We start from the raw sequence: 22,039 nt of genomic DNA on the forward strand, positions 1-22,039 counted from the left end.
TCACTATATAATTGCCATGGTTTAGATGCAAAAAAAGGCTTTTTACCTGAAAACTTAGACAGCACTTGTTCCTTGCATCACTGAGAGCTTTAGATTGTTCATTTCTTGTCTAACCTTAAAGGCACAAGAGGATTCTCTTCTGAAACCCTCTATTGGTGGTAAAACAGGGTTGAAGTAAAGATTTGGAAGTAAAGACAGTTCCAGTCCACAATCAGCCAGCCATTAGAGTTCCCCAGGGTTGAATGTGTAAGGTATAGTATGAACAGTGAGCCAAGTAAGAGATTGCATGTAACAGTTGTATAGCGGTGTGACGGTGCAGGTTGGTTCCTTGCTCCCTCTTCATTTTTGGGAACTTCTTGAACCCGACACTGTCGATAGTCATGATTAGGATGAGCATGTTGGATGAGGACAAAACACAAGGGGGTGGTGAAAAGTGCAAATGCTTTTTTTTATTAAAAAAAAATACACAAAGTGTCCCAAAGTGCAGTGCTCAAAGTTCAATAAATAATCCATACAAAAGTGTTCATGTGGAGGTTAAAATCAATAAATAGAAAAATTAGTTAAAAATGAGGTTAAAACAACGCAGTGCTGGAAACTCATTAAAAATCTGCACTGACGCCTCGCCAGCTTATCCTATTCGGGCCTTACAGCCTGGAGAGCTGTCAAAGAGCAGGTGCAGACACCCTTTTCATTTAGCCCGTGTCCCCACCGTCAATCTCACAGCATCCGAGGGCAACCACTGAGCCCTGCTCCGCCCAGACTGCTGGCAATCCAGGCTCCACAGCATAATGGTCACTCCTGCTCCCAAAGACGCTCAACAGGAGCGACCCACAGCCCCCTAATGAGCGATGGCCACTCACTCCTCCTTGGGACTCTACTCCCATCCACCTGCTTCCACTCTGTTCACCAGCTTATTTCCCCTCTCTTTTCTCCTGCCTGCTTCTTCTCCCATCTTTTATCTTCCGCTCTCTTTTCTTGACTCCTTTCCTTTCTTATTTTTGCGCTCCCCTTTATAGGCTGCGGAGCTGTTGCAGGCGCGATCACCTGATAAGCCAATAAGACTGCCCTCATGTGCCAGCAATGTAACACATGGACAGCTGACTGCCTCACACCAACCCGGAGACGGTGCGTCTTCACAGTAGACTATTCGCACCTGTTCCCACTCCCCATTATTTATTTATATAAAATGGCCAGTTTTTCTCACTATATCACAAACTAGTTTTGATAATTCTTCCATTCCCTAATTAAGAAAAGAACACAAGAGGTAAGTAGGTAAATTTCATTTTAGGTGATCTGAAAACATGATAAAACACCATGTCACTTACAAATAAATACATTTTTAAAACTCATAGATTATATGAAACTGATTGGATTTTTGAAGTCTTTGGTGTCATGAATGGTTGAGAGAGTTGATTTTTAATTTAAGTGTAGTATACTACAGCTAATTTAAACTGAAGTAGTGATAGCAGCTAGTTTATTTCCCCAAACAGAGGCTAGTAGACTCCTAGGGGACATCAGATATGTTTAAAAAAATACACTTTAAAAGTATTTATGAAGGCTTGCCTGGGATACTATTATGGAATAAGGGAAAGGGCATATGAAAGATGAAATCACTTTAGTTAGGGTATCCACCTGTCAGAGACAAATGAAAGTTAAATAAAAGTCCAAGGACAACTGCAGTGCCCTGTTGGTTTGTTTGTCTAAATTTCCCTTCCTTGTGTTGCTTAGCAAATCAGTTTCAGCTGAATCCATCGCCACCAGTGTGAATAAGCCTGCCCACATGTGTCCAGCGTCCCACACTTTGAACAGCAGAAGGGGGAAACCCTGCACACTGGTTTTTGCACTTGGGCTTCTGAGGAGTCATTTAAAAGTGATGAATGTGAAACTTGGCTTCTTTGCTCTGTGAACACTCCCTGCTTCTCTCTCATAGGCATCTTTTCTCATTCAGGTTGAGAAGGTTCACTTACCATAAAACAGAAAATAACTAACCTTTGTAGATATGCAGGCCACACAACTTTCTAAAGTCTCATGCCTCCTGCTGCTGTGGTGTGCTGTCCTCAGTATTTCCTTCTTAGGTATGGCTTTTTATGTGATAAGAGAAGGCAGCAGCTCCAGAATACCCAACAGTGGGATCCCAAAGGTAAGAATGTGAGGAATATTTCTTTACAAAATTAGAAGGAAAAGTTTCATTACATTTGTACAGATATTTGTTGTTCAGACAGCAACATATTGTTTGAGCTAGGCTGAATAATTAGATGTCTGTGTAGCAGCTTTATGACGTTTTTGATGACAAGGCATTGTTATTATGAGGGTCATATTTAGCCCTCCCTTGGGTTCTGTTTAGGTTTTAATACACGTGGTTCTTGCACATATTTTTTGAAGAAGAAATTTTAAGCTGGTGGGGATTTTAGTTCACTCTTGCTGAAAAGATGTAGTTGTTTGCATACTTGTCTCTCAAGCAGAGCTACACTTGCCTAAAAATAGTCTTCTTCAGGCCTGGTTTTGCACTCTCCACTTGTTTCCTGTACCTTTTAAACAATTTTGCACCCTACTGTTCTGCAGAAGCAGATCTTCTGCTTGTTAGCCTGAGTAACACACTGTAACGCTCCTGTATGTGGTAACTAAAGGTGACTTGTGAAACTTTTCAAAGGAAGTGCTCTACATTTAAAATGCAATTGGTTTTAAGTACAAGGTGCATGCTTCTCCATTGCTTTAAAAAGATGCAGATTCATATGTTGTGCAGGATTTAAAAGATAGGCTATGGAGGAAACACGCTAAGTTCTTTCAGTGTTCAAACATACTGTAGCCAAGTACAGAAAATCAGGAACAGAAAATATGTAGTTCCTTGTACTTCTGCTTGCTTCAAAATAAACAAATGATAGATCACTTAGTTGTAATAGTTTTCTAATTTTAGGCAAGTTCTTAAGCTGCATGAAGATTTTCCGTTGCTACCACCATTCACTTTTGGTGGGGAGCATTATGTGAGTAAATGCAAGTTTTTATAAAAATGTAAGGTAACGTGCGCTACACACAAAGTTTCAAGGGTGAATTCGCATAAAGCAATGTAGTTAATAAAAAACCAGAACATCTTAGGACAGATGCTTCTTTACGAATGACTACAGTTCTGAAATGTGCTTTGCTGGTAAGGTTTAACAAAATTTAATTTTACTATGTGTTTACAGACTGGCTTATGAATGCAATGCGTAGAAAGGCATCAATATAACATATATTGAAATAAGTAACACATGATTAATTAAACAGTTCTTTTTTTTCATTTACAGATTTAAGGACTATACTTCACTTAATTATATATGTATCATTTGCAAATGTGCATTGTTTATTTTTATACTATCAATTCATTATTATTCTTATCTAATTTTAATCTTTGTAACTATGGTATCTTGAAAAGAACTTTAAGCTACATCCATTATATGAAAATGTTCTATAGAAATAAATATTGCTGTTGTTTTTGCAGTTCCTGCCACTGTGTGCTTTGGCACTAATTTTATTATTCGTGAATATTTTATATATACATGGATAATACATGTCTATAATGATTGGATGTCTCAGTTACACTCTAACTAAAAGGAAGGAGAACTATGTAATTCTGACAGACTGATTTTACTAGAATCATTGAAGCGTAATCTGCTTGTACTGTAAAATTCATATATTCCCTAAATAACAAACTCTGAACCAGTATCCGTTTACTAGGATTGATTAATTATTCTAAGGAATATCTAGCTAAAGTGTCTTAAGTATAACTGGTGTTTCCTATTGTATAAGATTTTCTGGTGTTTATAAAGGTTACGCTCCAGTAGATTGCATTCTGATCTCAGATTTTGTCATTTTCTGTATGTTTATTGCTGGGGTATTCCAGTTTATCCTTTATAGTTTTTTAATTGGTGACTGTAAACGGATTCAAGGCGAGAAGCTGCCTGAATGTGCAGATCTGAGCCCTTACTTTATTTTGATGCAGCCAACATAGATTCTAGCCGCTTGCAACGAGCAATTTTAGTAAATGAATGAATGGATGGTAATTAGAAGCTTTGTGCCAACAAGGTAGTGAAATGCATGTGTGCACAGTAAAGCTTGAGTCGAGGAAAGCAAAGCAACGTCCTTAGTATTACAGAATGACCTGTAAAACTGGAACTTTCAGTCCATCACTAGATCATTAAATACCGAGCCTAGAGTCAGTTGGAAACTGTTAGTAAAGACAACCTTGTGAATAAAAAGCATAAAGGTGTGTGACCAGATACATAATTAGGCAAAGCTTCCTAAAATTGAATCTTATTCTTTTTATTTCCAGCTGTACTCTGCATATTAAAATCCAAAATTGCACTAATATGGGACAAAAGCCACAGCCATCTACCATCTCATTTAAGTCATATTCTCATAAGTATAATAAGTTTTAAAAAACCCATTATATTTCCATATTCTTGTATAGCGTTTTATCCAAAGAAAACATGGATAAAACCTAAAGAGAATTTAGGTTGTGAGACTATAGTTTAAAAACAGAAACACTTTCACAGTGTGTAAAACAATGAGCCTTAAATATATATGTGTGTGTAAAATGATGTGGATTTCTCTTTAATTGAGGGTGCGAATCACCAAAACATGTTGCTAAAAAAAGTTCTTGAAAAGTCCCACTATTCTGAAACTGAGAAAAACAGTTAATTTGAAAGTGTACAACAGGTCTTTTCCTGCCTGTGTACCACAAAGAATTGTTTGGGTCTTTAAATATACAAACTTGTAAATGTTAACTTGTTGTCTGTTACTATATGAGAGTGGTATTTTTTAGTGGTGTGTTTAACTACATCTGTCTTTCCTATTGCTTAGTTTTGCTTGCTTTGCCAGTGTTTTCATTTGTGCTTCATCTTGAAAAAATTTAAAAGCTATGTGAAAAGTTGATCGAAACTAATAACTATTATCATAATCAAAAAAGTTCAACTGTATAGACAATTTCAATTATGATCAGTAATGAATTTGCTTGAGTGGGTTTTTCATATACATTGTTATCTTTAATGGTTTTAAATTATGAAATTGTTTGCTTTTGTAAAGTACCTTCTGACAGTGTTTATAACATGTACAGTATAGGTATATATACACAGATAGAAAAAATAGTCTTCTAGATTTACAACCAAATGTCAGTGAAAAACTACTTAGGAAAAAAAACTTAGGAAGAGTTTTGACATTTGCAGTACTAGTGTATGCAGTAACTAAAATCAGATAAGTAGACTATCTAGCAAGTTTAATTTTCAGAATAATTTGACTAGAATAGGTAGAAAGATACAGGTAATGGTCAATTTTAAGAACAAAAAAGACTGCTAAATGTTTTAATACTAGAAAATGACAAGCTAAAATTACTGCTGCATAAGGCCTGAAAAAAAAAGAAAACCACAAACCTAAAACAGCAATGAGATATTTGCTCTTTGCTGCAGTAGAGGAAAATAAAAACCAAACTGTTGTGTAGGTGGAAGAGCTGATGTGATAGATATCAGTGCCATGTGTACTGTACGTACATTCAGTGGTATGTTGGTCATACAAAATACTCACCTAAACACATGATGCTATGTCTAAAGTGTTAAACATTTCAAGTTTTAAAATAGTAGCCATTCAGTTGGTCTGATTAGCTAAAAGCTATTTTGTCACAAAATCTCATTTGCATACACTTGGCCTTCAAATGCATGACTTGGTAGTCTGTTTCAAATTCCCGAGACCCCTTCTAAAGGACACCTAGATAGTGCTTTATTTACAGCCAGTTAACTGAAGAAACAGTGCTTTTTACGTGATTGTATAGTACGGTCTAATCATTGTGGTGCTTCCTCCCACAGTTCAAAGACATGCAAGTTATGTGCATTGGCGATCCTAAATTGTCCCTAGTGTGTGTGTGGGTGTGTGCCCTGCGTTGGGTTGGCGCCCTGCCCAGGGATTTGTTCCTGCCTTGCACCCTGTGCTGGCTGGGATTGGCTCCAGCAGACCCCCATGACCCTGTGTTAGGATATAACGGGTTGAATGATGATGATGATGAATAATTTATAATATGAACTATACTAAAAATCCTGACATCTGTACACTATACAGTATAAAATATGCATTTTCAGCTCCTGTCCAAGCATTCAGTTACAGTGTACACATTGACATAATTGCAGATACTAATTATTGAAAAATGTTATCACACTAAGTTTAAACACATGATGCTATGTCTAAAGTGTTAAACATTTCAAGTTTTAAAATAGTAGCCATTCAGTTGGTCTGATTAGCTAAAAGCTATTTTGGCACAAAATCTCATTTGCATACACTTGGCCTTCAAATGCATGACTTGGTAGTCTGTTTCAAATTCCCGAGACCCTTTATGTAAATGGGTGTTCCCCAGCTTCTGTCTTAAACGTACTCTGTCTTCCACCACTGTCTGCAAGTGCATGATTCAGTATCTAAATGAAGTATTTCTGATGGATTACTATGATGGATGCCTAGAATTGTTGAACATCGGGGTTAGGTCCCTACATAGCCTCTTCTGCTCAGAACTAAAGAGGCTTGATTCCTTTATCCTCTAGCATGCACTTTGTTGTTGTTTTCTGTACTGCTTCCGGGGCTGATGAGCAGGACATTACACAATACTCCAAATCTGTTACATTACTGAATTGTAAAATCTGAGCGTAATGTATCTGTATACTTGCATGGGTAATAGCTCTCTATGAGTTAGTATTAGAGTTAAAATGTGACTGACACCTCCCAGCTGTTTGTCACTTAATGCAATTACCTTTACAGTAATTTACTGCCTGTAAAAGGCAGCTAATACTATATATATATATATATATATATATATATATATATATATATATATATATATATATATATATATATATATAATATACTGTATGGGATGCTGGTCATCTTATAGCCGAAATCAAACCTTCACATCTTTAGAATGTAGCAGAAATCTTGAGAATGTACAGAAGTCTCACACAGTCACAGTGAAAACATGCTTCAGGGACAATTACCTCAATAGCAATGTCTCTCGTGTTCTAATGCTGCAGTACTAATGCTTTACGTGCAATGCTACCAAAACTTCATCAACTTATGAAACTCTTAGTCTAATACAGAGTTTCAAGGAGCCACATTGGTGACAGCATCTGGTGAAAGTTACAGATAACCTTGAATGAGATGTCATTCCATTATAGGAGACAATCAGTCTTAATCATAAGGGACCAATTCCCAGTCATCATGTAAGCCTCAGTTCTTACATTTGAGGTGTAGGATGATTATTTCCCAGTGAATAAGTCATGTAGATGTCAGGAACACATTCAGATTCCATGGAGACCGTGAAAAAGGCAAAAATCAATCCCAAGTCATTGGAGCTGTGGGGTAGCAGAACCATCCATCCTAACAATAGTGTAATAGATAATTATAAAAATTGGACAATTACTAATATAAATATATAAAAAATATTTTCATCTAAAACATATTAGTGCATGAACAAGAAAGTTTATTGGTAAAATTACAGCTTATGCTAATATTAATTTTAAACTGCTATTACCACAGAAGATTGTTTGCAAAAATATTATTGTATTCTGTTAAAAGTTTCACTCAGTTTTGTAATTGAATTTAAAAAAGTACAGATAGCTAATAGAAGTCAGTGGTTTCATAAGAATAACTGAATGATTTTGATGTGTATCTATAAACATTACATTTATATTTATTTGCTTGGCAGACACTTTTATCCAAAGTGACTTATAATCGAATAGTTAGTGTACAGAACAGTGTTTCCCAAAAATTTTTTCTGTGGTAGCATACTTTTTATAACCAAAAGCATCCCATGGCATACCACTATACTGTTATCCACAAACACATTATTATCTTGTACACATTTTCAAATGTCCGAATGGGGAGAATAAGTAGAGAAGCTGGTAAAAAAGCACCTACGAAATCTGTGTTTGCAGCCACAGCACTTAGTGAGCACTTTGGGCACATCTCCCAGCTGTTTTGTCCTTTCGTTCACCCCTCTATGCCTAAGAGTTAACTCGTATGCCCACTTTCCACCGGCCACGTGAGATGCACTGGCAACCACACACCCAGCCAGATGGATTCTAGCAGCCAGGAAATGAGTCTGAAGAGTTGGGTCTGCAACATAGCGATCATGGAGCTGTTTTTATTCCAGCTTCTCCAGGTAGTTCTGTTCTCCTCGTACAGGTTTTCACCACCTGAGATTTAGACCTATGTGTGCTACACTATTATACTACCTGGGTAGTTCTCATGGCAGACCACTGTGCCGCAGCACACTGGTTGAAAAACACTGGTATAGAATGACTTCTGATTTCATTCAAAAGGTATTTTCATTTCCACTCATCTCTTCCCTTGTAATAGCAAGCATATAAAATAAAAAGTGTTTTCAGTTTATTTTGAACTTGAAAATGGTTAATCTTGAATCAACTGTTACAATATACACTATCTCTGAGATGCTGGAGAATATAAATATTTAAATGTCTATTAATGCTACAAGATTAAAGGCTATTTTCATAATTATAAACTAGATAGATAGATAGATAGATAGATAGATAGATAGATAGATAGATAGATACTATGTAGTTTTTGTCATATAACTTTTTAAGTACCTTAAAAATAAAAGGGCAAAATTCAAAAGGATTTTTTTTTGCATGGAGAACATTTTGTTACAAATTCCCCTTATCTAGTCCATGACACCTGTTAAATAGTATTTTTCAGTCAAACATTACAAAACATCTATAAATGTATAAGAGAGATTTTCGTTAATAAATAAAAGAAAACCTACATAGAAAGTGGAAAATATTAGTGGGAGTAGTTATGCAGGTGGTTCAATGCCTTGCATTGCACACTGAATGCAAGTTTATGAAAAACAACAAGAAAATTCCATGGCATTGCAGATCTATAAATAAGTGTTTGTGTTTAAAGGCTTAGAAAAGAAATCCTAAAATTAGAAAGTACAGATTTAGTAGAACCATCTTCAAATTACTCACATAGAAGGTGTGAAGCAGTTTGAAGTTCACAGCTCTTTGAGAAAAGACAATGTGAGATTTACCCAGGTAACCATGTGAAAGAAAGAAAGAAAGAAAGAAAGAAAGAAAGAAAGAAAGAAAGAAAGAAAGAAAGAAAGAAATAGACATCTGTACACTATACAGTATAAAATATGCATTTTCAGCTCCTGTCCAAGCATTCAGTTACAGTGTACACATTGACATAATTGCAGATACTAATTATTATCACACTAAGTTTAAAATGAGCAAAAACTAAATTTTTGTGACATTTGCAGAGTCAGGGATTTTTATGCTCTTTATCCTTCCTTCAGACAGGCTCTTAGGGAAGTTTTCAGGCTTTCGGTCACGCGACTGTCTTTTTTTTATGCTGAAGATATGCTTTTCATTGGCTTTCTAATATAAAAGTATTGAAAAGAGAAGAATGACCTTTCAGAGGCAGCTTGTTGTGATTTCATTCAAGTGTGGCTTGGTCTGAATGTTTTTATTGACTTATAAAATGTAATTCTCCCTTTGTTTTGTAAATTACTTCCAGTTTACAAATCATAGTCAACTGCTTCTCTATTCAGCTGTGTTTAAATTTTGCTGCAGTATTTTTGATAAACAAGTCGAATTCATTGTTAAGTTAGAACTCCTAAAGTGCCTCTTCTGATACTTACTGAGCCACTGACAACTATATGATTTATTCTGGAAATACCCCTTAATGGAAGTTCAAGAAAATGTAATCCGGGTGAAACTCTCTGGCCCTGCTTTGTCTTTCGAGCTTTTACTGGCAATGCACCAGTTTTCTTTTTCCAGGAATTTGAGACAAAGGAGTTGGTTGTTTGGTTTAGGATGACCTGAAAGTTATTTTTCCTCTCTGTATCAAATTCCATTTCATTTCATATTAATGATATCCAGAGGTGGGTAGTAATGAGTTACATTTACTCCGTTACATTTACTTGAGTAACGTTTTTTAAAAATTGTACTTCTAAGAGTAGTTTTACTGCACCATACTTTTTACTTTTACTTGAGTACAGTTGTGAAGAAGAAATGCTACTCTTACTCCACTACATTGGGCAACACTTGAATCGTTACTTTTTTTCCATTAGATACGCTATATTTTTGCCAGAGAGAAGCCGCCAGTGGATCTACTGCATGACTGTTTCACCAATCAGACGTAAATAAAATAATCACAAGACTCCGTTTCACCAATCAGACGTAGCAACAAAAATCACAAGACTTTGTTTCACCAATCAGACGTAGCAACAATAATCACATGGCTCCGTTTCACAAATCAGACGTAGCCATGCAGTTACATGAACACACACAAACTGTGGCGGCATAGCGGCACAAACTCCTCACAGACAGTGGACAGGGAAAGAAAGAATACATGAAAAATGAGAAGTCAAATCCTGCTGAAGCTTAACCATCACTTCACTGAGTGAAGAACAAGCACGTTTTAACCAAACATGCACAGACACAGACAGTCAAGGTAAAGTGAGACTTCTTGTATGTGCACAAGCTGCCTTGTTCTAATTTTATTTTCTATCAGCTGTGCTGTTTGGAGGGCAAGTGAATATACAGTATTATACTGTCAGTGTACAGTATATCTTGTCACTGTAAGTAGTTTGCACTGTTCAAATATACATGTCACCTACTGTAGGTATTGGCTTCAAAAGCTTTGTTGTGAAAAACTGAGACTTGGAACTTTGTGTTATTTGTGCATCTTTATTTTTTAAAGATGTTATTTATTTTTACTCATTTTTTATTTTATTATTTGGAAATAGAAGAATTTGGACATTATTTTATATTTTTGTCTGTCTTATTACAACATTTCTAAAAAAATAAATAATTTATTATGATCAAACAGTTACTCAGTACTTGAGTAGTCTTTTTACCAAATACTTTTTTACTCTTACTTGAGTCATATTAATTTGAAATAACACTATTCTTACTTGAGTACAATTTTTGGCTACTCTACCCATCTCTGATGATATCTGTTGTAAGCTGGATGAAATAATGTGTGGACTTTTTATTATTGTATAAAAGGAATACAAGTAAATTTCACAGCAAAATAAATGTATTCATTAATTATAATTATTTTATTTTTGTTTTTTTTTTTCAGGTTGAAAATAAAACTGACTATAAAAAAGGTAAGTAATAATCAAAATGATGGTGATTATGATAAGTAAATGTAAAAAAGTTTGTTAATGAACATTAGTTTTTAAAGTGGTTTAAAATTATTATGTTTATAAATATGTGGCATTTTATGTAAGTCACTCTAATTGTAAAGAGAACAGTTCTTCCCTTTCAGATAATGGGAAGCCGAAAAAGCTGAACATAAACAACTATTAAAAAAACAAGGAAGTAAACAAAAGCATCTGCAATGTTTATTCTGGAACAGGCATTAAAATGAAACATCCCTAATAGACCATAATACACAGGACTCCTTTTTTTTTTAAATTTTGAGACAAAATAAGCACATTTTACATCCACCCAATTTCCTCATCATTTCTCCATTTCATAATTGCAGTATTAAGGAGTCAATTAAGAAAAATTATTGATGGGCACCTGTAGACAGATTACTGGACAATTTAAATAAAACAAAATGAAAACCCATGTAATATTTTCAAATCTGCTCCTGGTAGCATCAGGCTAAAGGCAGGAAAACATATGATGATGAACCAGGAATACATACTGTATATACTCTTTCACTATGACAAAGAGCTGGTTTGGGTCAAAAATACCACAAAATGTACGTCTTTAACATTTATGAAGAAAACCATCATACCTGAGGAAAAGACAGACCGAGACACAGACTCAACACAGACAACAGACCTTGGATCCATGAACCAGAAGCGCTAACCACTGGCTACTATGAAATACCAAAACAAAACCCACAACCAAAAATTAAATGCAAAATTAAAATAATAATAAGTCTGTGAGGAAAGTTTATTATTGAGGTAAACCAATTTGACCATAATCGTGCAATCTGACAATCTTCTTATATAATACACTACGGTGGCTGTTCATTTGTCTGTCCAGGATTTTAAATTACCTGTTGCTTGCAAACTGTTTGACCTATTGACTTGAAATTTAGTACACATATACTACGTGATGTCCGCTTTCAGGGTGATGGTTGACCTCCAAGGTTATTCCTCTTTTTATTCTTATTTGGTTATATTGTAGAATCAACTCTCGGCAGCGGCCAGCAGGCCGGCCGTGCGGCAAATGCGTACGGGCGCTGTTCTCATTCCCTCCCACCTTCCCCTACCTCTTCATATCTTAAATTATTCTTGAGGGAAATTTAAGACTTAAATGCCAGCTTAAGTGAAAAATTAAGGAAAACATACTAAGTAATTGCAATACAAACACTGACTTAATCAGTTTTAACGCGAAAAGAAGAAGCGGGCCGCTAGGGAGGATAAAACAAGAGCTGCTCAGGAAGCAGCAAGCACATCAACCTCTGAGCAAACAAATGCTAAACGTACAGAGAAAGAGGATGAAAACTAGGAATGCTCAAGTCAAGTGTATTCACTGCATGTTATCGTGCAGTGTGCCACTACTGGTATTTCATAATTTGAAAAGTCTAATAAAAAGGAAGCAAAAAACATAATTAACAAACAGTCACACTGAGGTATTTAAGTATATTGCCAAAGGAAGTACTGCAAGGGAATCTTCCAGCCTACTATTAATACAAGATAATGTTAAAAATGATAACATAATTATTATTATTAGTAGTAGTAATAATAATATTAAAATATAGTAGTATTTTAACTGTATTAATAATAGTATAATAATCTTGGCCTCCCCGTGCCTGATCATTTGTACAATCACCAGCCTGAGCACACCCGTAATGAATGCTATGGCTATGAACCCCAGACATACCATTGGAGCCAACCCATTGGACATTATTCTCCATCACGGAAGCAAGATATAGCAGCTACAGATGGCATGAACATATTTATCAAAGAGGTACAAAAACTCAGCAAATATAAAGACCTCAAAATTGAGGTTTCACACATATGGAACACAAAGGCTAGTGAGACTCTGGTTGTAATCAAAGCACTTGAAACTGTTTGATTAAGTCTCCAAAATATCTTGAAGAACTGCCAGGTAAACCAAGTACAAACCAGGGGCAGAATATCACCCTCTTCTAGACTGCCCACATACTTTGTAATGTCCTGACCATTGGACAAAAGTTCTGTTTTCTCACACAAGCAACTCCATTATTTCTAATCTTAGTACAAAATCCAGGTAGCACTCTATGCTATTGTGCAGTATTCAAGAGTGCTTTAATCTTTCCTTTGTGTACAGTAAAGTCAGTGAATCATGCATGTGCCACTTACTTGAGCCATACTGCAGACTGCACAATGGCTTGTGAAGCTGTACAACCCAGTGGATTTCTGGTAAAAAGCAACCAGCACAAACTGAGACAAAAAATAAAAATGGATGATAATAATAATAATAATAATAATAATAATAATAATAATAATAATAAGACAGTAAGGGTAAGGGATCATTATTTGAAAAGCAGTTTGATCACAACACTGGATTTAAAGCTAATACAGCATTTTATAAACAAGATTATCTTTCTTTTCTTCTAGATATGTTGATTGGAAAACCAGAGGGACGTAAGTATCTTTGAAAACAGGTTAACGGATGTAAATGTTTCAGCACTTCAATGGATTAAACTTTCTTTGATGGTGCAAATATGGTCTGTTTCATCTTTAAATTAATGAATGTCTTCCTTTACTACAGCTCTAGTACAGTACCAGTGTGAACCAATGCCTATAGTTTTATATAGCGCCATGCATTCATTAAATGTTTATTAATTTTACTTTGTTACATATTTGAATCCATATTTTTATGTACCCAGTAGCCAATTTACTGGGTACTCCTGTGCAATATCTGTTAGGGTTACCTTTTGCCTTCAGAGCAGCCTGGATTCTTTGAGGCATAAACTCAACAAGATGCTGATTTTAGACTTTATGGGTTATGGTTGGTGTTGATTCAACAGCATGACTCAAGCTACACTTTCTTGCTGTAAAACTCCTGTTCCACCACTCGCAATGGTGTTCTTTTGGATTGAAATCTGGAGACCAGGCAGGTGAATGGAGCAAAATGAGGCCAATAGTATGTTTGTGGAGTATTTACTTTGTGTCATGGTGCAATGTCCTGCTGGAAGTATCGTGTTGGAAAAAAGGATAGACCACCAGCCTATACATTTTCTACTCCCCTGAAGAGACTTTGTTAGCAGCTAGGTACACTGTGGCACTCCAATTTATGTAGAAGAAACAAGTTTCACTCATACTCTGTACACATGACAGTACTACTACCAATAATGAGCAGAAGTAGCACATCAATGTGGTCAACATTACAGATGAGGTATTTCTAACTGATAAGCATTGGAATGACAAGATAACTATGATTGATGGACCCTATTTATTATAATACGTACACTTAAACACATCGTTTTCTCCAAAAACAAGATATTACTTAAACAGTCTAAACAAGAGATATCAACTTTATGAAAAGTTCTTTGCAAAGTCTTACCTATGTTTGCGCATTTCCTGACATAAGGACTAGACACTTTGCAAGAATATAGCTTAACAAACTTAACATATACAGTCGAAGAATGCAGTTGCACTTAAGCAGTAGTGGAGAAGGTATAATTTTAGAACACTTAAAAAAGTCAATGATTATTCATTTTCAGGTTATATGTAACAGTGTGCTACAAATGCAGCTATCTTTCCATTCCCCGAACCTACTTCATCTAATTTGTGTTGAAGGTCAGCCAAGGTATATCTCAACAGTATCAGGGAGAAAGCACAAACCAACCATAGATGATTTTGCTCATATAATCACACTTAACTCTAACAGAGCAATCAGGACTCGCTAATAAACCAAACTTACATACTGTATATTTGGGGGTATCAGAGAAGAACTTTATTGCTCTGAGAAAAACAAAGCCTGCCCAAGGAAAATATGCAAAACTCACAGGCAGTGATAAGGCTGAGATTCAGGCTGCAGTTTCCTGGATTGGTTTGTCAGCAGTGCTAATCACAGTGCTGCCAAGCCACCCACTTCAAAGCCCTAAAACCAACACACCAGAAAGATGTGCTTGATAGAAACTGCCAAAGATTGGCTGGAAACTACAGGAACAAGAGATAAGCATTAGCTCTCCTACACACAAAGCTCTTTGACATGGCATTATGTTGCCCATAAGAACCTTAAAAAAGACCATCAGTACTGTCCTGAAGTGTGGCACACAGTCTCCAGAAAACATGGTGCAGCTGATACTGTACAAGTGCCATTTTAAAAATAAGTATAGGCAAGAATGTTGCTGTGTAACTTAGATATATGTTAAAGCTTATTTTAAAAGTATTTTAATCTGCATAACATATATTTAATATTGTACTACACTTTTTAAAATTGAAATCATTTTTTTCATAATTTATATTTTTTTTTTACCTTTTTATACAGGCAGTCATCAAGGTGTGCCTCTGATTCATGTGACAAGTGAGTGTGAATCATCGCTTACTTATTCTAGATATTGCTGGGCCATTTCATACTTGCCAGGAATCACAATTCCCAAATTTGGAATACATTCACTAGGCCAGTGCTTCCCAAACTTGGTCCTGGGGACCCACTGAGGCTGCAGGTTTTTGTTCCAAGCAGCTTCTGTTTTTAACTGGACTCCTGGGCTAATTAAGTGAACTGTTATTTCCCAAGTTCTGTGTTTTGGGAACAATAGAGAAATTAGAAAACTAAGTTTGGTAAAAGAAAAATATATATATCTATTAAAATGTACCAATCATTTATATGGCACTGTGGTGGGTTGGCACCCTGCCCGGGATTGGTTCCTGCCTTGTGCCCTGTTTTGGCTGGGATTGGCTCCAGCAGACCCCCCGTGACCCTGTGTTCGGATTCAGCGGGTTGGAAAATGGATGGATGGATTTATATGGCAATAATGTTTTTTATTTCTTTTTAACAATATTTTCATCTTGATTTTCGTTCTACTTTTCCAGGTTTTCTAATTGTCTAATTAATCCATTATTTACTAATTAGCGGATCTGATGATAAAGTAGTAGTAGCAGCCTTTGATTATTCAGTATTGTTTGCATGCGTGTCTGCTCTGCTCATTTTTAATTGTCATTCATAAGATACAACAAAGGGGAAAAACTGCACAGAAAGGGCAAAATATAACGAAATCAACAAATCAGAGTTAAGTTATTTAACTCTATAGAAAAAGCAGAAATATTTCTAAATGTCTTATAAATGTAAAAATTTTGCTGCTGCACTTTTCTGAATGTAGAATAAGAGAAAAATAATGCCAGCTAATTAAGTGAGATCAGTGTTATCAGGTGTTGTCACTGATTAGGAATCTGGTTGGAACAAAAACCTGCAGCCACAGTGGGCCCCCAGGACCGAGTTTGGGAAGCACTGCACTAGGCTAATATAAGCATTGTCATGGTCAAAATGGTCGCATGTTTTGTTGTTATAATAATAATAATAATTATCATCATCAGCAATTCCTAATTTGTTTTGGTTGACAATTGTAGAAATATGATAGAAAGTTATTGTTTTTTTTCTTTGTCCTGCAAAGATGTACAGTTTTGAACTTTAACTTGTGTGCAGACACAAACACATTTAAAAGTGTTTGGTGAAATTCTTTGTGATTGTGTTATATGTAAAATTTAATAGGAGTTAGAAAGGATCTGTAATGGGTTATTCTTGAGAATAACTGTGACATTTACATTAAGATTAAAACTTTTGATGTTAATCAGCATAACAGAGGAAAACTTGAAAAGTCAAGGGTAAAGTCACTATTTTGAAAAATAGCATTATTTCTGGTCCACAGAGTTTTTATTCATATTTCATGATTTAGATTTAAATCCATTAATTTTTTTGGCAAGGGCATTTTTCAGGATGTTTTTGGGAATTCATAGAATTTTATTAAACATATTTGTATGCTACTGAGATATTTAAAGTGGTATTCTTGGTTGTTATTAGGCAGAAGAAGCAGAACAGAAATTCTGCTGCATGCTTCAGAGACATACATTTTCATTTACATGTTTTTAATTTTTCTTCTCCTTTTATCTTCAGGACATGGCAAAGACCAGTCACAATCGTTTGCTAATCAGATAAAAATGGAGGGTAACCACATTATCATTCAAAAACCTGGATATTATTATGTCTACGCACAAACCACCTTTAAACTGAATAAGACAGAGCATCATTTGATCATGCAAATACGAAAGCAAACAAAGAGTTATAGTAAGTTTGTGGTAGTTAGTAACTCTGATGAAAAGCTGCAGTTTGACAAGAATGATAATATCTGGACACTTTCTCAAAACACAATACTTAAACTTGGAGAGGAAGATCGCCTGGAATTTAAAGTGACACCAGAAGACTACATATGCAATAATAATATGCCCTCGAGCTTCTATGGAGCCTTCAAAATTTCTGATGATTTCTGATGACTTCAGAGGAAGATAAAGTATGGTTATAGCTCCTCAAAAAACTCACTTTGTCTCTCTGTCTCTGCAGATTATAAAACTGACTAACAGTTACCATCAGGGAAATGTATTCATTTATTTCCACTGCACCTCACAATATGTGAATTGTTTTGTATGATTTTCATTGTCCCTCCAAAGAAGGAATGACAATTGACTAGATAGCATGTATTTTTGCAGCTGATGTGAGCAGATATTATATTTTTATTTATTATTATTTTTATGTCATAATGTGCACACCTTAAATCAGACAGACTACAGTATGACCTCATTTCTTGTTTGGCTAAACACTTTGGTAGAAGAAAACAAGAACTTCTTAACATCAGCAATCACACTACCAAGAAAGCTACTTGGACTTGCGCCTTTAGGTTAACATTTATCTGCAGTGCAAGCGTTCTGTTTTATCTTTACACCTGGTTATCTTACTGAAACTGTAGAAAGGCTAATAATTTCTGTGCAGATGAGACCTTTCATTTGTGCATGTATATATCTTAAAGTAGGACAAATTGGAAGGAAATATGCTCAAAATTCTTTAAGAATGATTAGTGTTCTAATTGTATTAATTAAAAAATGAAAAGAGTAATATTATTAATCAATAATAAGAATAGGTTAAAATTAATAGATAGGCTTCCTTATCCTTATTTTAAAAAGAAAAAATATATTACAGTATGTTGTCTTCTATTCATTTATTGTGATTCCACCCAAAATTACTCCACGCGTGAGAATCAACTGCCATTCCATGTAAGTCGTGCAATTTTGCTCTGAATAAGCTTTCTTTTTGTAACAGTTCATGCTTTTTAAAACAGCAAAATATCAACTTAAATGAATTATGTGCTTGAAATACATTTGATAGAAAAGTCAGATCAATTTAAAACTAAGCTTTACTTTATGATTATTTGAAATGCAGAGTAGGTGTCAGGCAAACCTGTATCCAATGTGCACCATGCTGTGGGCCTGTCATGATTTTCCTCATTTTATTAACTTTTTTTCCTGCACGTGAACATAATATAAAAAGCAAATGAGCCCCATGGTAAGATTAGCATCAAGCTCAATGCAGGGGTTTAGCTAATATTCAACCTTAGAAAAGCAAATTAAGTTAATTCAGCATTGCGTTGCAAAAATGTCAAAATGTGACATACCATACACTAATTAAGAAAATGTACTAACAAAAAGCAAGGATTCTTTGAACGCTTCTAGTTATTAAAAAGCAAACATGTTTTAAATATATTTCAGCTGGACAATTTTTAAATTAACAACTGATCAACATAGTGTTTTCAATATGTGGATACAATGTTTGAATGGCTGCCTTTTCAAACTGTTTTAATACTTGGATTGCCTTTGTGTATTGTCAGTGTATATACTTTGTCCATGATGGCAGTAGTTCATCAACATGAGCAGTCTGGGTAAGAGAAGCTTTGGTAAATGAGATCTACAACTTGAGGATATGGACTCAACTTAACAGATCACTAGGACTGTTCTGCGCATAATCTAATTGTTAGTTTAGAGTTTATTCTAAGTTAATTGCAGTAAATGCTGCTCTGCAATTCATTTTAAAAATGTTTTTACATTGGACTGTCAACCTGCAGTAGGGATTTATTTTCTCCTATCATGAAATTTTTTGTTCCTGCCCTATGTTACCAATTGGACCAATATTCTGCTAATCAAATCTTCTATTAGTATGAAGTCAAGAGCATTTTAGCCAACATTTATGGAACTAACTAATAGTGTTCACTTAAATGGATTTTGTGTTCATGTATGTAATTGTTGTAATAATTATAGTTTGCTAGTATTGTTTTTTTTATTTGTAAATCGGGGTAAGCAATCTGAAACTGTCTTTAGTGAAGAGCACTATATAAGAATAAGCTGGAATTGATTGAACGTACTTATCACCTTTCTCTGAGTTCTGAGATTTCTTCCTTTCTAATGAAGTGATACCATAAAATGTGACCATGTCTTTGACTTTGCCTGACAAACGTTGGACATATTTTTCTATTTTTTTAATATTTTGCTCCAGTAATGGGCTTCTGCTTCCATTACGTGAGGCAGCATGTGTTTGGGAAACCAATATGTAGATGGATGAACGCTTAACTGAGAGATAAAAAGGAAAATGTGAATATTATCCTTGTTGTTTAAAATATAAATGCTCCAATGAACAATTATTATTTATTATGCATTTGTAATTCTGCTTTGTCATTAATTAGTAATATACTGTATGTACTACTGTTTAGGTCTCAGATAAAATATAGTACCTTTGTATACAGAATGACATGGTGGCACAGGTGTTTGAACCTTCAGAATGGGGGTCCTGGTTTGATCTTAAACTCCCTCTGACATTCCCTTTAGTTTGATGTCTAAATTAATTCTGTGAGTGACTGTCAGTTTGTGTGTGAGTGTACTCCACTCACGCATGGCATTCCGTCTTGCACTCCAGACAGTCATATCCCTTTCCGTCTGCCATGGATAAGCAGATCTGAAAAATGGATGCAAAGGCGGTAGCCTTAAATTTATCTAACTTTGATCTCTCAGGTCAATTTACTATTAAAGAAGCTCTGAATATTGTAATAATTTAATGACCTTGTATCGCTTTTACAGAAAAAGCTACAATTCCATTTTCATCATCATGTCTTGTGACAACCAGTTCTGTACAGGTTTCATCTTGCAGTAATACTGTATATCAATTATAATATGTGAATTACCTGTAGACAGAAGTCACATTTCAAAATGTCTTTACAACTGTCTTTCTGTTTATATGAGATTATGAGATGATGTGATTGAAATATTTAAAATTATTAAAGGAATTGGTACAGTGGATCTAAGATGTTACTTTAAAATGAATTCAACAAGAACAGTGTGAAACTTGTTAAGGGTACATTTTGCACAAACTCTCTTCACACAGAGAGACATAGACACATGGAATAAGTTACCAAGTTGTGTGATAGACAGTGTGATTTTCGGGACTTTCAATACCGGACTTGGTGTCATTTTGGAGAAATGAAGTGGATAGAATTGGCAGGCTTTGTTGGTCTGAATGTTCTAGTCAAAAGTTTCAAATGTGCCTATGTATTAGTACACAATAAAATAAATTATATTGGGTATGACAAATAATTGTGCCTCAGATTGTGTAGACCTGTAACAAGGAGTATATCCAATGTCACCTTTGTCTTTGAGGACTGTAATATTACAGCCTAAATATCTATTTTGTCAGTTTCAAGATATTCTAAAAATGCAACTTTTGGCCGTATTTAACATGATTGAATAATGTTTATTTGTAACTGCCATTTTTTTTAAACATGTATGTTTTCTTTTCCGTTTTGTTATATTCTTGATTAACTCTTACTGTAAGCTCAAAAAAATTATGACACATTCAGCAAGACTGTCCACTGCAGCAAGTTAACAAGATGTTGTGTTAAAAACCAGATTTGGTTTTGTAGAACAGCATACAGTGTCAGTAATATAACAATGTGTGCTTATCAAAAATGTAGTTAAGTTTGTAAAAATGACCCTCATTGTCAATAAATAGGACTCTGGTCCAGCAATAATGTTGAAAATACATGTATATGTAATTTAAATATTTAATTAACATTGGTGTATTTGATTTCATTATTATCCTGTATTGTAATTAATTATATTTATTTAAAATAAACTATTTAAAATTAATGATTTATGTTTTGTTAATGAAGAACTTTACTCAAGACAAGAAAAGGTTTACATATTTCAGGAAAATATATTTCATGACGTAATATTTGTACCTGGAACCATTATAGAGATCAGAAAATAAAAAATACATACAAGGAAATGCTATACAATTACATTAAAGGAACCATTCATTGGAGAAGATGTCCTTAGGTAAATCCCTCATGGCTGGTGATACAAAAAGTCATGCATCTTGAATTAATGTGGAACACACAAACAATCAATATGTACATTGATCCTGAAGGAGATGATCCATAGAAGGTTTGCAGTAGTCCGTTGGCTTAGTGAAATATTCCAGTGGCACAGGTTCTCGGGGAAGAGTACATATTCCTAGAAAATACCATCTGTGAGTGGTCAGACATTTCTGTGCTGCAAAAAGTTATCACTCAGGCTTGCCATGAAAGCCCGACCACCTCGGAGTTTGCATCGTGCCTTTGGAACATGTAAGAGCATCTGGTCTGCTGACCTGAGAGAGCAAGACGGTACATAAGGGTGCAGCAGTTCCAACAAATAAAATGGGGCACAACCATTAAAGGATTTAAAAACAAATACAAGGATCTTAAAATGGATTTGAAAATGAACTGGAAGCCAAAATCAGGATAACGTGTTCATGCTTGCTTGTACCAGTCAAAAATCAAGCAGCGGCATTTTGTACCAGCTGTAAGCAAGCAATGGAGGCCTGGCTAATTCCAAAAAGAAGCTCATTGCAGTAATCAAGTCGAGAGGCTATAAAAGCATGTATTTCTGGTTCAAGGTTGCGCTTAGACAAAACAGGCTTGATTATTGAAGATTTTACCACTACGTTCACACGGCAATCAAGTTTTAAAGTAGAATCCA

General features: G+C 35.1%; 1 protein-coding gene across 2 annotated transcripts; it reads left to right on the plus strand.

Moving 5' to 3' along the window:
• The first annotated feature begins 1,855 nt into the window (after window positions 1-1,855).
• On the plus strand, window positions 1,856-21,166 carry LOC127529635 (uncharacterized). 2 transcript variants are annotated; one of them, XM_051933849.1, is made up of 5 exons: window positions 1,856-2,140; window positions 11,116-11,143; window positions 13,598-13,624; window positions 15,477-15,512; window positions 17,100-21,166. In XM_051933849.1, exons 1-5 carry the CDS (start codon window positions 2,000-2,002, stop codon window positions 17,471-17,473), a joined length of 606 nt encoding a protein of 201 aa, XP_051789809.1. In that variant the 5' UTR covers window positions 1,856-1,999; the 3' UTR covers window positions 17,474-21,166. The 2 variants fall into 2 exon arrangements, with proteins under 2 accessions (XP_051789809.1, XP_051789810.1); XM_051933850.1 differs by lacking the exon at window positions 1,856-2,140 and adding an exon at window positions 2,599-3,142.
• Window positions 21,167-22,039: the final 873 nt, after the last annotated feature.

This window comes from Erpetoichthys calabaricus, chromosome 1, assembly GCF_900747795.2.
Source record: "Erpetoichthys calabaricus chromosome 1, fErpCal1.3, whole genome shotgun sequence".
NCBI lineage: Eukaryota > Metazoa > Chordata > Cladistia > Polypteriformes > Polypteridae > Erpetoichthys > Erpetoichthys calabaricus.